Source organism: Clarias gariepinus, chromosome 12 (genome assembly GCF_024256425.1).
Source record: "Clarias gariepinus isolate MV-2021 ecotype Netherlands chromosome 12, CGAR_prim_01v2, whole genome shotgun sequence".
NCBI lineage: Eukaryota > Metazoa > Chordata > Actinopteri > Siluriformes > Clariidae > Clarias > Clarias gariepinus.
Genome location: NC_071111.1, coordinates 12,581,177 through 12,599,172, shown reverse-complemented (window position 1 = coordinate 12,599,172; position 17,996 = coordinate 12,581,177). Strand labels below are relative to the sequence as shown.

General features: G+C 38.1%; 1 protein-coding gene across 1 annotated transcript in view; it reads left to right on the top strand.

The window, feature by feature from the left end:
• The window catches only part of hmga2 (high mobility group AT-hook 2), a 32,480-nt gene extending 15,657 nt beyond the window's left edge, over positions 1-16,823 (top strand). Inside the window, exons 4-5 of the mRNA XM_053508211.1 lie at positions 9,800-9,832; positions 11,627-16,823. Coding sequence (XP_053364186.1) covers positions 9,800-9,832; positions 11,627-11,665 — 72 coding nt within the window. The 3' untranslated portion in view covers positions 11,666-16,823. The remainder of the gene's footprint in view (positions 1-9,799; positions 9,833-11,626) is intronic.
• Positions 16,824-17,996: the final 1,173 nt, after the last annotated feature.

Sequence of the window (17,996 nt, the reverse complement as noted above, 5' to 3'; positions counted from 1 at the left end):
CTTGCTGTCTAAATTGCTGATGAAATAGCAGACATGGTAATACACGTGGAGAGAATAGCACAAGTTGTACACAGGACGGTGTCTTTTGGCACACTGACTCATGAGGGTCGGTGCTCCCTGTGACTGTGGTGGAGCCTTGTGCTGCCATCTGTTGGTGTGTTTTTATTTCTTTCTACAGTGTAAAAAAACGCTGAAGGCATCCAAACTATGCAATAATCTCCTTTGAACAGTTGATATTGAGATATTGAGGTCTTGGTTTCCTTGGATGGTCTTCATGAGAGCTATTTTTGTCATGCTGCTTGAAGGGTTTTGCAAATGCTCTTGACAATACTGCTCCTTAAAGAACTGTTCCAGCTGACCTTCATGTCTTAAAATAACAACTGGCTGTTGTTGTTGTTACTTACTTACATAATTCCATGTGTATTATTTCATAGTTTTGAAATCGCCAGTATAGGTCTGGAATGTAAAAAAAAATAAGTCAATAAACAAAAAAACATGAAGCAGAAAGTGTGTCCAGACTTTTGACTGGTGCTGTAAATCTGATATGACTCATGATGAAAGGATTCATAATTTGCGGTTTGGTTGAGAAGGAAATCCACACCACTATATACTATTTACGGGTATTGTTTCTTATGTCTGTAGTGGTTCTGTAAAAAATATTCCATGTCAAGCGATTAGTTATCAGAGGCAGTCTATAGTCGTTTTCATTATCTGCACCAGACATGAAAGCATTCATCTAATTAAGCTATACAGGCAGTATTCGCCGAAGTGTTGATGTGAGAAAGGAGAAGAGAGGAAGGGAAAAGGATAACAGGGAATTGCAACTGTGTTTGTAAGAGCAGGGAAAGGTATGTGGCCTGTGTTCTTGATGGTATGGCCTCTACACAATCCATTGCCTCTATCAGTCTCAGGCCCCACATGTGCTGCCTCTGTTTCCTGTTGGGGGGGAAAGCTAGGCGGAGACAGGGCTGCAGTTGTGGATTCTTTCACTGATGTCTTTCATCCAGAGATTTGTACACTTCCAAAATATTTCCATGCAACATTCATTGAAATAACTAGCTTGTATCTATAGGTCCAAAAGCATTTACAAGACTAAAATGGTGAGGATATCACAAAAAAAAAACTATCGAAATACGTTTCAGATTTGTGGTAAATTTCCCACTCGTGTTGAGGACGTTTTATGGAGCCAGCTTCTATTCCTATCCAAAAATGCGGACGCGCTCACATTAGCGTTGTCAATTAGCCGTTAATGTATGCGGTTAGTGTGATTAATGCGTAGAAAGCTTAAGTCGAGAAAAGAAAGAAGTGAATGGAATGGCAGACAAAGTGAGCCTCTAGTAAAGGAGAAAAATGGTAGTTAGGATGTAGGTTTACTTGCTCAACTAAAAAAGCTTGAGGCATGTACTGCTGTAAGGCAGACATTGTGTACATAAATACACCACCCTTTGCTAAATAGTTGGGCTTCCTCCATATTTTCTCACCACACTTCTGCTGTTCTTCAAATTCTATGAAAACATAGTGGGGATTCATGTTATTAGCGTATTTTCGCCACTGCCAATATGACACAGGACATGAGTTGTTCCAGGCAACACAGGTTAATCCACAACATCTGCATCATTCAGCGCGCTATGGGCGGAGTCGACTGCTCCTTATGGATTCTTTCCCACTCAACTCTTATTCCTGAACAAAACCACAACTGCATCCTATAGTTCCAAGAACGCACAGTCTCTTATATGCTATATAACATAAGTGGCTATGAATAACTTCAGATATCAATAACCACACAGGATTTGTGTGCCAAAGAAAGACAGACTGCAAAAAAAATCTAAACACGAGCAAAAGACAAGGAACTACTAATGAGAATGGGATACTCTATATAATCCCGTAAGACTTAGTAAGGACCCTCATGATGACAAAAACTCAAACTAGAAACTTGTATGGAACTAAACTAAAACCTGAATTATAGTGGTGCCCATGACCCCTCTCCCCTTTGAAAAACTCTGGGAACTGATTTCACTTCAAACAGCAGAGGCTCCTAAACAGAGCAGATCCAATTTGCGCCTTTCTTTCCCTCCAGAACACCCCCTCCTGAAAAAAAGGGGGGAAAAAAATCTTAACAAAAGGCTGCTTGTCCTGCCAGGAATTTTCCACATTCCTCACTCTGGCAGACATTTTTCTCTTCTACAATGGGCCCTTCGGCAATTCCCCCTAATCGTGGGGTTTAGCTCTCCTCTGATAGGTGCCATTCATAGCGCTATTTGGTAGAGGAGTGTGGTTGATTGGGAAATGGAGAAGAGTGGAATGGAGGCGTGGATGGAGGTTTGTTGGCAGCAGAGGGCTTGGATTTCCTGGCTGTAGAACCTTTTCAGGATCAGCCGAAAAAATGGAGGCATTCCAGGAGAAATCACAAAGCTGACGTTGTGCCACCCCTGCACCCGGGAGAAGCCTGGCTCTCTTTCCCCACTTCCACCTTTAGTTTAATATAACATGTGGTCTTTATTCGAAGAAGCGGTGGGGGTGGGGCGGCACGCAGTTACTGGGTGGCTCGTCCGTGGGGTCTGCCTCAACTGAGGGAGTCCTTGGATAGGTTTGCCTCATCAAATCAGGCAGAGTGTTTTTTATTTTTCCTGTCTTTGTGGAATTCTTGTCAGCGGCCCTAAGGAGAGGCTATGTAAAAAAAAAAAAAAAAAAAAGGCTTTTGCACAAACACAAACCATGTGTTCTCAGTTTAAGTTTAAAGTGAACATGAGCTGCATGCTTGCTTTCTAGACTCTGTCCTCTATTTTATTAGCAAGGTAAAATGAAAATGGGGTCTATTTATAATTTTAAATGCTTTAATAATTGCAAAGTTGCTATTACCAATTTGTGTTTTAATAGTGTGGTGGTGTCTAAACAGAAATACTAAGTCTAAAGAGAATTTCACATCAAAAACATCCAACACCGATCTCCAAGACAGAGTTGATTATAAGGGCCTGACTTCATTACGAATTTGGGCACAATTTGGAAATTTGTTGACACTTTATTATTTTTTTTTCCTTTTTTAAGCTAAAGCTTAGTGTAGTGAACTTCTCAGAGCTTTGCACTGAAGCCATCCATAGCACGGGGTAGTCTTTTCATCTCTTTCTCTCTGTCTCTCTCTCCGTTTTGTCAGTTAGAATGACAATGTTTTCGATGGGATGAATGCCTAAGAGGGTAATTATTGGCCTGGTGATATACATCTGGGAAAGCATGTGTTAGACTAACGGTTAAGTAGTATGTGGAGAAATATCTCATGGGTGGATGGTTCGAGTCCCACCTTAGGGTTGGTGCATGTGGAGTTTGGATGTTCTCCCTGTGCTTGGTGGGTTTACTGCCATAGTTTAAACACATGCAGCATTTTCAAATTACTCATAGTATGTGAATGAGTGTGCCCTGTGATCAGGGTGTACCCAGACTTTCCTGGGATAGGCTACAGGCCTGCCATGACCCTGTACAGTATAGAGAATAAGTAAGAGAGTGAAAGTTTAAAACTATTCGAAAGGTAATTCGACATGTCTCAGACCTATTGTTTGGATGGCCAGTGATTCATGACATCAGACAAACATTATAATGAGAAAATACCAGAAAGAAAGTTATTCCACCAGCTTTGAAATGAGAGGAACAAGGGGATTCCCCCGAGTTGGCAGCATTTCACATAATTGCATGGTTTAGACATAGCACGTTGTGAGGAACAGAGTCCTTCCCTTTGCTGTGTTTAGTGGGAGACTCCACACTGTTCCAGCATGCTCTTCTTTGGAGCTGCTAAGACTTGCACTTGCAAGTTCAAGGACTGTCATCCCACTATTACGTAAGTCAGCAACATCCAATGATTACTTGTGCCTCTGTACTCTTGCATAATCTCTTTGTGTAACATTTGCTCTATATACATATGCATGCCTATCCTCATAATTATATAAAAAAAGAAACTGGCCAAATACGGACTCTGAGCAATGCACAGTGTAGGTGTCTTCAGGTTTGCCACCAATTCAGTGAGTATCCAAAAAAGCATGTGCTGAGAACACACAGAGCACAAGGCAAGCTTACACAAGAATTGACTCGTAAATTCCTTGAAATCCAAGAGGCAGGAATCATTGCCAAGGTATTCTGAAGTGAAGATCTACCACTTCACAGAGAGGGGTAGAGCTGTTGACAGCAGAAGACCAGTAGGAGGTCCGCTCTTTCTTTGCATTTCCTTCATGCACTGGAACAGTGAAGGAGGTGAACAGATTTTTATTGCCAGCAAAGCTACACCCACGCAAATTGCGGCTGGTAAAAGTTCATGCCTGTCTCATCAGTTGGAGGGGGGGGTGACAAACTGATTATCCTGTTTTGTCAGAACTTGAAAAGAGGGCCGCCAATCCCGATGAGAGTTAACTGACTGTTTAAGAGCTCACTTATCTTGTTGTGCTTTATTCCTTTGGCAAACCTAAGTGCTCCGCTGAGAGCTGTGGAGAATTTTTGACCACATTGAAGGACAATGTCATTGCTCTATTGCTGCATGTTTTTTTTTTTTTTTATGTTTTTTTTTTTTCTGCAAGATTGCTGTACAGTAGCCTTTAGCATGGACTAAGCAGGGATGCGATGTTATCTTTTGCCTTTCTTTTCTCCTAATCCCTCTGGTAAGCATTATTTGATGTTATCAGTCCTACGCATGGTGTATTTTCTTTCAGTCATTCCAGCAGGCATTTATTATTATTATAAGGCATTTATAACACCAGTAGCCAGGTAGTGGCTAGTAAAATGGCACTGGCAAAAAATAAAAAGAAACTTACACTAATTCTGTAAAAAAAAAAAAAAAAAAATGTACACCTGTTAGACGCGAACCAATTAGAATCAGCCAATCACATGGCAGCATCTCAGTGCATTCAGGCCAGTAGACATGGCTAAGATGATGTGCTGAAGTTCAAATCGAGCATCAGAAAGGGTAAGAAAGGAGTTTTAGATGGTACCAGAAAAGCTGTGTTTCTGAGAGAAATGCCAGAGGTCAGAGGAGAATGGCCAGACTGCTTCAAGCTGATACAAAGGAAACAGTAACTCAAATAACATCTCATTAAAACTGAGGTTAAAGCATCTCGGAACGCAGAACGCAGTGAGGCACTGGTGGAAAGGGAGATTTGCATCATGGATGTGCAGTCAACAAATCTCCAACAACTGCATGATTCTGTCATGACAATATGGACCACAATCTTAAAAGAAGGTTTCCAGCGCCCTGTTGAATTTATGCCACTTTATGATTTCACCTTTAGCTTTGATTACAGCACACAATGTGGGGACCAGTCCATTGATTTCTTATGCTTCCAGAATCCCTCTTTTACATTTGAGGCCTGGAATATGCCTGTGCCATCCAGGAAGAAAAACTCCATACATGTGATAACCTGGTCATTCAGTACAGTCAGGTCGTTGGCTGACTTTTTTTATTTATATTGCCACATAACGGTGCTGAGCTGGTGCTGGACCTGACCAACTGAAGCAGCTTCAGATCATATCTGCCTCCAGAGGCTTGTGCAGTGGCCACTATGCACATCACTTCATGTGCTGTCCTTCTTACCCTGATGGGCACATTGCTATGAAATAGGGTCAATTTGGACTCATCACCTTTTTTTTCCATTGCGCCAAAGTTGAATCTTTATGCTTTCTACCAAGTTTAAACCTTTTAGTCCCAGATTAGTCCCACTAACTAATGCTTTCTTTATTAAACATTTTTGTTTTTTACCTTGCAACTTTACCAAGTGTTTGAGTGATCTCCATTCATGATTTCTTTCGGACCACTCTTATTCCACAAAATTGACGGCTCAGCACTATGCTTCCTGGTTTTGATAATGTGTTGATAGGTTCTTTACCTAGTTCCAGCAATTTCAAATGCCCAGGCAGTGTATATAAGCGATAGCCATTGTTATTAAATGTTTTCCATTGTTTGCTATAACACACTGAAGTACTCTTTCTCCTTATCAATTACAGTGACACTAATCGATTATGTGGTATTTTGTAAAAAGATGCTGCTATAAAAGTCCTGTTCTGTATGTTTTGCATATGTATCAGTTTTCACTCTGATTGGTTTATATGTCCTGCATTTTTAATAAAAGTCAACAGATACAATGGTACACACCGTACCTGTTCAGTGTAACTGCCCTCTCCTAGGATATAGCAGTGATGCTTATACATACTGCAGTCATTTTTCAGACTGGCATTAGACTTTACTGTCTTTTCTTCGCAACAGTTCTCACTTCTTGGCAATGTTATTAGAACTAACAGTAAATGTCCAACAATTCCTAAAAGGCAGAAAACATTATTAGATTTAAGGTCACTGAATATATTATTTAATTTGCCCAGCGAGGTCTCTCCTGTTTGGAGGTCTTTAACCAGTAATAAGTGATAATATGATTTAAAGTCTCAGGTTACACCTATTTGCAGGTAGATGTAGATGTTCAATGGCAGGAGGAAGTTTTCTCACAAGTTAATTAGCTTTTTTTCTGCCCCATTATCCCTCCTTTGATCAGTGAGTGAGGGACTGTGAGAGGGGAAATGTGTAACCGTAACACCACTGGACACTTATTGACCAGTGTTTTCCCTGTTTGTCATTATTGAAACGACTTTTAGTAAAGTGCGTAATTGAGACATTTCAAAGCAGGTTAAATGTACCCCTGAATTAATGAACTCTTTTTTAAAAATTTTTTGGGTGCCGTCTGGTAGGATCGAAATATAACAACTCATTTTCCCCAGAGTGTCACTTATCAACACTAGTATGATGGGATACAGTATGTAGCACAGCTTGGTGGAGATCCAATGCCCTGTGCCATGTGGAGTTCATCACGGGATTGCCTGCATTCAGTACGAGCGGTAGAATGGCAATTGATTTGTACTGCATTATCCCGAAAGGAAGTCGATCTGGAAAGGGCTTTCCAAAGATAGCTGGGTAGCAAAGGAGGGAGAGAGGGGGAATAGGCCACATTCTTTCTCTGGGGTTGAGTTTCAATACTGATGGGGCAGTTGCCTCTGGCGCTCCTTCTGCTGATCTCGTCCTTCTCTGGGAACATACCTCTGGTTCCTTTAGCATTGGGCCGCACACAGTCCGTGTGTGCGTGTGTGTGTCTCTGTGTCTGTGTGTGGGTTTGTGTGCGTGTGTGTGTGTGTGTGTGTGTGTGGGTAGGATGTTTGGGGGGGCGGGTACCAGGGTCACTAGGCCCCACTCAGCTCGGGCCCACATCTTAAACCAGCACCCAGAGTGTCAGCTCCAAGCAACTTCAAAGTAGAGCTTCAGCCTTGTGAAAGACAATGCCAAGATTTCTCCTTTTGTGCAGATGGGGCAGAAGGGAAGGAGGTGGAGGGAACGTTCTGAGCCATAGAAAATGGGGGGCCTCTCTACCTATAGAGCTCTGGTTTCAAATACTGTTTGTCCTGAGCTACATTCCACAGTCAGTGATGGGGAAGAGAGCTGTGGGAACTCACTCTTCACATGGAGATTTGCCACTGCAAGTTTGTAGAGGTGTTAAGATGTAAAACACATGAAATGATTTCGAGACAAGTCGCTCTTTATCCTTTTTCAAGTATTTGCATGCAAACCATTTTATTTCACTGATCGAAGTTTTTGGATTATGATGTGTAACTGTATGCTTCGGCCATTTGGTTTCCATTAATAGAAAAATAATAGCGACATTTTATGCACTTTCCAATTTGATGTATAAAATTGAAAAATTAAAGACAATCTGTTAGCGTCTGTCAGTTGTTTAACGGTAAAAAATTCAGTCTGAGTTTATATTGTTTCATTAACACATGCTTAACATATGCTGATTAGCAAGCTAGCTCTACGGTTATGTCTGTAATATAATAATAATGTAATAAGTGTAATGACAATTATTGTTAAAATTCATTTAATTTTCCTATTGTAATGTGAAAAAGTTACTGAACAGAATCTCTTTGAGACGATTTGGGCAAATGAATATGATATGGGAATTAGAAAATGTATTATTATTTTTTTTTAATCGCGGCTAGTTTTTTTTTTAGTATACCTTAAGGCTCAGAGCATTTTTGATGTTTTTTTTTTAAATTTATTTTTATAAACATATATACTGTATGGCTCAGGATTTTGCAGTATAGAGTGACATATCCTCTTTTCCAGCACTAAATAGACAATATGATGAGCTGAACTTTAATTCATTTTAACTGACTACCCGAACACGACTGAGCAAAACTTCGAAAATGGGTCACATGGGCAAAAAAATAGCACAGATAGAGTTTTTATTGTTGTTTCTATTATAATAATATACTTATTATGAGAGTTCAAAATTTTTGTCACATCATTCACAAATTCTAGTAGCGGCAAAATGTACCTCTTTTAAAAGTAATAATAACTTACGTTCTACCTGACATATTCAAAAACTTAGGTTCCAATATAAGCATATATTTATTTTTTAAACCCTCATCGACCTATGTCTTGTTGCTGGCACGTATCTGTGCCGCTTGGGCTTTAAGCGTTTTAACACGACAAAATCCATGATGCCGCTCCGTACGCACGGATCAGACTGTAAACTGTTACAGTGAACGTGACTGACGAGGATATTTGCAGTTAAGATTTGAGAAATGCCTGGTGATGGAGATGCGTATTTGTCAACAAAGACAAGGTTACCAAGCATCTGAATTATTGGTCCAGCGTTCCCAGCTTGTGTTCCTTCGTCTTCTCGATTTCAATTTATCAACACACACACACTCTACTCTCAGGTCCATCCGGTGCTGACATTTACTATGTTACAGCCTGCTGGCATTCTGGCAGGAACTGGCACAAAATGCACCAGCTGTTCCCAACAATCCAGCGTAGTGTGTGTGTGTGTGTGTGTGTGTGTGTGTATGCATGTGTGTGTGTGTTCTCCTTGCAGTAGCAGGCTTTAGTTGCAAACACAAGGGACTCTCAGGGCTTTCTTTGTTTCTGGAAGAGCAGAAGACTGCTCAGCTGTCTGCTTGAGGTCTTAGAGCCTCTTCCGGTGGGGTGGCAGTGCTTAGTGGGTATGATGTAACACTAGGAGGGCACAATCTGTGCTTTGTTCACTCACCCACTTGCCCACTATGAAGGCTCTGCTTGTGTCTCTGCCCCATCCTCCTTTAATTTAAAACTGGATGCTGGTGTTTCACAGGGTTTTCTGATTGAGGTAATGTTTGTATCCATGTGTGTAGATAATATTTAGAGTACAATAAGAGCACCTTTTCTCTGCATCTACTGTATACGAATTGCAACTGTCAGGAATGGTTGCATGTGGGGCTGCAACTAACGATTATTTTAATAACCCATTAATCCGTCGATTATTTTTTTCGATAAATCGGATAAAAAACAAAGAACAAGAAAAGCATTAATTTTCAACCTTTTATTCAAAAACGGAACTAAAATCTTTAGAAAGTGCACATGTTGCTCCTAGAGCTGTTATAATAATAATAAAATAAAATAAAAATGTATTAACACAAAAAACATGGACATGTATGCTTTACATCTGCCAAATATATACAGTGGAGCGTTGGATTATGAGCATAATTTGGTCCGGAAGCGGGCTCGTATTCCAAAACACTCATAAACCAAATGTTATTTTTTTAAAACACTCTAAGGCAATCACTGCTGTAAAGTAAAATGTCTCCGCGTCGCGCGACACAACGAATTGATTATGGAATGCCAACTCTTTTAGTAATCGATTTTAATCGATTTAACCGATTCATTGTTGCAGCCCTAGTGGCATGGTATGCACTACTGGTGAGAAAAATGATCAAAATGTAATCGTTTTTCTTGCTCTCTCTCTTGCAGCCACAGCAAGTGGTCCAAGAAAAGCCTGCTCAGGTATGTAACCAAATGTTACGCCCATGCCCTTACACTCCACTTAACTCAAATTTTCATCTGTAGGTCTATAGTTTATCACATGGCTTTCTCTCTTCCTCTCACATTAATGCATACTTCAAAGAGTATAAAACTGCGTGTACCCTTGTGTTTTAGCTCACTGGACCAATAATGTAGGCAGTCTATCAGGAACGGATGCTGAGAGCTCAACCTACATGCTTACATTAACGTGTAGAAGAATCACAGATAGTTAGGGTTTTAAGCATTTCCCAGTGCCCTGTCTCCAGAAACCTGCAGAGTGAATCTGTAATGCCAATGTAAATCTTACACTACTGCACGTAAAAACAAAGCGTTCTGCCATATTATCTGCTTATGTTCTCTAACTGATGGATATAGGATCAGATTTAAAGGATTAGATCAGACTACTACAATGTGATTAATATATAATAGTAATAATAATAACAAAACAAAAAAAGATAGATTTGAACACGAGCAAATGCATCAGTGTGATTTACATTAGTGAAGCTCGGTTCTCCAAATGCAAATACATTCAAGTGCATTTAAAATATATATATATATATATATATATATATATATATATATATATATATATATATATATATATATATATATATATATCAGTAGGGTCTATGGGGTTTAGTGTGGGAAGTTACCTATGGAAAGTAATGAATAGGTAAGGAATTCTTTCCCTCCCCTTCTTTGTTCGCTGGTGCGAACCATTTTGCGGTGGGAATGCATAACTGCAGCCTGATTTGTTGCTGTGTGGGAATGCATGGGCCATGATGAGCAGCAGAAAGAGAGAGAGAGAGAGAGAGAGAGAGAGAGTGGGAGAGAGAGACCCCTACCATTATGAGAAAATAAAAACGCCAGACTGACAGCATGGTCTGTGAAATCATTTCATCATTTGTTATATGAATTATTTTATTACCTACCTGTCTCCTAACTAATAATAAAAAAAACCCTAACTTTAGAAACGAGCGTAATTCCTCAGTGCATGTGAAGAGAAAAGCGAGAGCTTTTCACTAGGTTTAACTTTCAAGTCAGTTTATCCCGTCTCATCTCATTTCTGACGTCTTTCGACTGATTTCTTTTTGCCTGCCCTTGCTGTCTTTGCAAATGAAAGATGCATGCTGACAGCGAGGGATGGTATTACTCACTCACTCACTCACCTGACGATCAGAGAAACACTAGTCAGTCTCAGGCATCTGTTATGTATGGAGGAGCGGTTTGCACTCTCATCAGCTGACCTGTCATGTTGCATGAGCGGCGGATTGAAAAGCTGCAAATCGTTCATGTGTTTCAAAGAAAGCAGGTGTTAGCATTTTCAAGGTGCACGCTCGCTCGCTCTTGCTCTCTCTCTCTTTCTCGTACCATCTCAGCAGCAGATAGCGCTAGAGTCGAGTCGACATTAAAATTTGGTCATTAAAATAAACCAAACCTTTACTGTACTGGGAACTCCACATGCTTAGGTGCATACATGTTTAGAAATTAATAATAATAAATAATAATACATTTTATTTATAATGCACTTTATATTTAAAGCAAAACTCAAAATGCTACAAATTAATTCGACCTGAAAGCTCTGATAAAAAGATAATATTTAAGACCAGATTTAAAAGCGTCAACAGACAAATATGAAAATATCGCTTCATGCGTTTGCATAATTTCGAGTCTGTATGTATGTATGTATGTATGTATGTGTGTGTGTGTGTGTGTGTGTGTGTGTATGGGGGAACGGCAGCGATAAAAGTAATGCTGTTTTTTTGCACTTTGTAGGAAGAGGAGGAGGCCGAGGGCTCGCCCGAGGAGGATTAAACAACCACATCATTTTACCTCTACCTCATCCAGCTGTCAGCTCTCTTCAAGGGAAAAGACTGCCTTGACCACTTATCGTTGAGTTTCCACTTTTGTTTATCAAGTTTGTTAATCGTTTTCATTTGTTGCATTTATTAGGTAATTTTTTTTGTTTTGTTTTTTTGTTTCGGTTTGTTTGTTTGTCTGTTCTTGTTTGTTCATTTTTGTTTTGGTCTTGTTTTCGTGATCAGCACACAAAACCTCATAGCATGAACGCGGAGCAACAACACAACATCAACAACAACAACAACAACAACAAAACACAACCGTAGTGCAGATGATAATTCTGCTCACCTCCGCATTCCAAACTGCTGTAGCACAGAGGTGCAGGGGTTAGCCACATGGGATGTGCTGCTGTTGCTCTTGCCACACACACACACATACACACACACACACCCACACACATTTACACACACACTGATATTTTAGGCATTTAGCAAAAGAGAAAGAAAAACTTTCTGGTTTTGTCATTTAAAAGGTTTGTGGTAGAGCGTCCAACAGACTCCATCACATGTGCACACACACACACACACACACACACACACACACACACATGTAGAAAGCCCCTTACGTCTGTGTCACACCACCAAAGACAGAGGAGAAATGAACCATTCTGCTTTTATATATATATATTTACATAGAAATTGATGATATCTATCCTATAGCATATAAAATAATATAAATAACAGAAAATGATTCATGTGTATAAAGGAGATCAGGCTTGCAGATTTGAGGAATCAGCCTGAAAATCAAATGGCCTTTTAAAAAAAGTCTTTAGAAAGTTTAATGAATTATATGAGTTATATATTTTTGTGATACTACAGAAATAGTATGTGATAAATGTATTTAAAGGCCATGTTATAGAATGTAAAAATGATTTGTCAGATATTTTGTAAAAAACAAGGAAATGAAAAAAAAAGGACTTTGCAATACAGCGGTACCTCAGCATACGAATTTAATCCGTTCCGTTGACGAGTTCTCGAGGCGAAATTCCATATTGGGAAACCTTTTTTTTTTTTCTTCATTCACTTGGCTTTCCACTGAAACAAACGAGTTTTAAACAGCTTCTGGATGCACGCGCAACTGGATGTACCGGCCGCCCGAGCCAAATTTCTTGCAAACTCTTAGTAGAAAATTCACAATGCGTATGCAGAAGTACCGCTGTAGTAACCCTTATTATTACTGCGCCTTATAATGAAAATTCCATGAAACAAATTGTGAATATTTAACATGTCCTGAGACTTGGAATGCCCTGGGACTTGAACCTTAGGAGTAGTTTTTTGGTTTTTAAAGGCTTTCCTGAGTAACACACACTAACATAGAGTCATCAAGAAATGTAAGTAATATGAGGCTTAGAACCTAGAACCTAAACGCTGAACTTGTAGATGTATGTGTTTACATATAGAACTGAAAACCTTCACCAAAAACCTAACAAAGCTTTACCATATTTGCCTTAAAACAAGTCTAGATATTGTTCAATATTTCTTTAAGAGTGGTGTCATAATTACAGAAAAAGCACCGCGTCACTCCAAGGTTTATTTTAATTCAGAGAGATAAAATTATTAATTTTTTTATTTCCTTTTTTTTTTCCTAGCCTGTCTTTGGTGGTGAGTTTAAAAACTAGACAAAACATACTCCTGCAAAGTTGTAAATAAGACACAAGTCTTTAACAGAACTATGGAACAATCATGCAGCAATCTACTGTACATACACAATCCTGGCATCTTCGTTACCATTTTACATGTATAGATTCGTTATTGTGCGTCTTTCCGTTTTTGATCTCTTTTGTAAAAACATAGCTTTAAAGAAGACATAATATTCGATACTTTCACATAAAGGGAAGTATGTCATCACATCTGACTCAAAAACTGAACCTCAAGAAACATAATCGACAGGAACAGAAACCACACTTATACCTCAAAACTCGAGAAACATGAAGCACATTGACCTCGGAAGGGTTCAGGGCTTCGAACAGTCGGCACTGTTGCCCATGAAATGTCTCCTCATCATTTCAAAGCTACCTCCGATTTCTTCACCCAGCGAATCAGCTGCTATAAAATACTCATTACTCAGCAGGGGATGGCAGTGAGTGCCAATGTCAAAAAAAAAAAAACTTCTCTGAATGCCTGTAATAATAAAAAAAATGATAATAAAAAAAATAATAATAACAATCATAATCATAGTAATGATGTGTGATGGCACGGAGAAGCTCTGCAAATTATTTTGAGAGTCAGGCAGATGATGACTGAAATCCGAGGTGTGATTGGATTCCAAGATGAACTCCTCAAGCAGCTAAGGGAATACGTACTGTTTTTTTTTGTCTTTCTTTCTTTCTTTTTTTTTTTTTTTTTAAATTGCTTCCTTATTATTATTTTTTTAACACTTTCATTTATCTGTTATATGTAATAAGAATCTTTTGTTTCTCTGCGACTGGGGCATCTGTTTTACATCAGTTAACTTGAATATGTTTTGTACTGATTTACTCGATTGTTTCTATGAATCAAATGCTTGTATGACTTTAAATGATATTATTGCAAATGGAATTTCTCTGCTCCTATTATTATTATTTTTTTTCCTTTCTACTCTTTCCTTAGAGTTTTAGTGTAGATTTCTTCTGATATACATACTATTCAGATATGTACCTCAAAAAGAAAAAGAAAAAAATATGACTAATAATCAATTGACAAATACCTACCTCCGGTCTTGATAAAAGAAACGATTTTGCCTGGTCTGTTTCAGCACAGTTTTAAACAATGTATGCTGAAAAAAAAAATGGACTGCACAAAATCCATGCTTTACAAACATTCAATTTGAATCAGTTTTAATCCGCCTGGGGGAGAAGAAAAAAAAACTTGATCATTTTTTCAGGTTAAATATATATATATGTTTTGGTTTTGTATATTGCATACTATGTTTTTGAAAGATTAGTAGATATCGAGATATACTTGATTAGCATTTTTTTTTTTGGTGTCTTTTACACAAATGTGATTTTTCTGGTCTTGTTAAGTGGTTCAAGCAGGTTTATATGTAATACTTCATATGTAGTGAAATGTTACACCTTTTGCAGCCTATCATCATGAAAACCTTTGAACCGTTAACTGGTGTTCTCAACTGGGTCTGAGGTAGCGCCTCATGGAAAGCTAGTGGAGCAGCGGACACGCCTCTCGTATTGACACATTTATAGTTGCATGGAGTGGCTACCTTTAGCATGGCAGCTGCAAACCAATATTAGATCATGCTCGAACACTGTAACGATTTCAGCACTACAAATTCAGCAGGAAAAAAAAAAAAAAAAAATCTGTCTGAAAGAGTAGGTTACGTGTATGGGTACAGTATAGGCATTAAAATACGGCAGCTTAAAACTAAGGCTACATTCACATTTGACACATTACGAAGCAACCGAATGGCAGAAACATAAAGTGCATAAAGCATCCGAAATGAAATGCAGGGGGTTGAACTTTTATTAGAAATTTTAGCTCACTGTGAAGACATTCATTTTTCTAGCAATGCAACTTTTCTATGTGATTTATGTGAATGGAGCGTAATTCAGAGTTGGTAGATGTTGCTATTTATTACTGCAAAAACTGAACAGTGAATAAAATTGAGGGAGATAAAAGCACAATTCATTAAGGGATTAACATTTAGTTGGGTAAGGCAGATTTCTGCATAGTTTTAAAATGCAACTCCTACTTACAGTAACATCCATTGCTCTGTCAAACCCTAAAGCAGAGCACATACTTCCTGCAACAGTGATATGCGTTTAGCTCATATGAGCAAAATAATATAGTATCGCCGGTCACGTTACTTGCAATACGTATAGAAAAAAAAAAAAAGAATATAAATAAATGATGATGAAAACAAGTTCACTAGAAACGTGTCTCTTTACTGGTGCTCTAGGTTAGGTAGAGATTATTTTCCTGTCCATCATCCGCACATTGTTTATGCTAACTTTATGATGCAAGGGTTTTTGACTGAAACATCTCACTACTGTACCATGTTTAATGGGAACTGACAAGAAACAAAAGTTTCACAAGGTGCTACAAAAAGTTAAAACTATGCACTGTTAAACCCAAAGAGTCATGCAAAGGATGAACGGAATGTGAAATATATAAATTTATTTCAAACAAACCCTGGGAAGTGGTGGAGATTTTGCTGACACATTCACATACTGGAAGTAAACTCTGTCTGCAGTGAGGCATCATATGGAAACCAGACTTACATATAGATTCTGTTTTTTTGTTTGTTTTTTTAAATCTGTATTTATAGAAATACTGAAAACCCCTAAAACAATGTTTTATTTGGAGATGCAGTGTAATGTATACAGTTTGCATTTGGGCTTGTTTTATTTTTTTGCTTACCCCTTACAACATCTGTTCGCAAGAAGTATGTTCACTCCTTTAGGGAAAAGAAACTCATGAACAAAAAGGCCTGTTCACTGTGATGCACATGTCTGATGATGTGTATTACTGAGAAATAGCCACAATGCTCTCGAGTCCTCTCTTGACTTGATATGTTAGTTTGAATGTGTATCCACATGAGCCACTGTTAACGTGCTTTCCGCTGTGGGTGTCTTAATGAAGTCGACTTTGATAACATGTTCTAGTACAATCGAATACACACTACTACCTCCAAGAGGGCCTCTTTTTTTTTTTTTTTTACCTCATTATTCAAACTGCTTAAATTCAGTTAAATTCAGGTGGCTGACTCCAGGGAGAACATATTATATATATAAATATATATAATTCTATAAATATATATTTTTGTTCATATATCTATTTTTATGGGTGATGCATTTATAAGTCTGTTCATCTCTGCCTTTCAGTCACAGTTGGACTGGACATTTACCTTGTTCAAAAGCATTTTTCTTTTCATTATGCAATGTTATGTAGTTTCATTAGCTATGGGGAGAGAAGGTCGTCTGTTCTTGGCCTCCTCCGCCTAATATATTACTTTAAATGTTTTCTAACATTTATGGCTTTCTCTGTTTCACCTAGTATTGCTGTCTATAATTCCACTTCAGATTGCTTGTGTTAAAAAAAAAAAAAGTTTAATAAAATAAAAAAGTTCTCTTTATAGATATTCACTGCCTTATACAGCACAATAAAATGGGTGCTTGTGACTACTGCTTTCTGTGAAGTCCTTTGTGAAGCATGTATTGTGCATGTTTTTTTTATTATTAAAATTTTTTCTGGAAAGGCAATATTATAAAACTGTTAAAAGAACCATTGTACTTAAATGGTTTCTTAGAGATTTACAAGATTACTAGTTATTACATTTTCTACACTGTAAATAGTCATTTATACCTTTTTAATTTTGGCTAAATATAATTTAACAAATAATTCCACCTTTAAATATTTTTTGCTGAGGAAAGTAATTAACCAAGTCAGCTTTAGGTAACCTTTTCTTAGTATAGTTTTTCTAAGGTAGTGATTGTTCATGAACAATTTGTTCTTCTTTAATATAACTCGAGCGAAGTCTTCTAGTCGAATTGTCTGAAACCCCATAGACGCTATGCAGTGTAATAGATTCAAAATAATGAACGACTCGAACTAGAAGACTCAAGAGAAGAACCGCTCAATTCTGTTTCTGTCTATGGGGGTCACGTGATAAAAAAACTAATGATTCGGACTAGAAGATATAAGAGGTGAGCTGCTCATTCGGTTTATCATAATATGTCCTTAGCTGCGTTGTAATATTTTCATTACTGAAACTATAGCCAAAACATGTTATTTTAGTTCTAATTAAAAGAACAAAATCAACTAAATGACTCAAAAAAAGATTCGCTCATTTTGAACGATAAAAACGATCTAAACTTCCCATCACTATTGTGAGGTGAACTACATGTAATATTTAAAACTGTGCTGTAGGTCAAGCCTTGTTCAATCCCAGTGGAAATGTTCTGACAGGAAAAAAAAAACTTAAATGTGTTAGTAAGTTTTTGAGTCACTACAAAACACCAGAAAAAATTCAGTGCACCTTAGCACCGTTCTACACATCTTAGGACTTATACTGGAAGGATGAACACCATTCTTTCAAAAGTTATACTCTCAGATGATGTTTTAACAATATTCTTAGAAAGTGCTGTCTAACCCTTCAGACCAATATCTCCCACATGTTTTCAACAGGATCTGGTGAGTGTGAAATCCATACCAAATGATTTACATCCATTTTTTTAAACTAATCAACCATTCATTGGAGACTGGGTAATCTTGGGGAAAAAACTACCACCATAAAGCCAGAATTGCTTCATCATAGGGAGAAGGTAATCCGTTAGAATAACGTAGCGATTTGC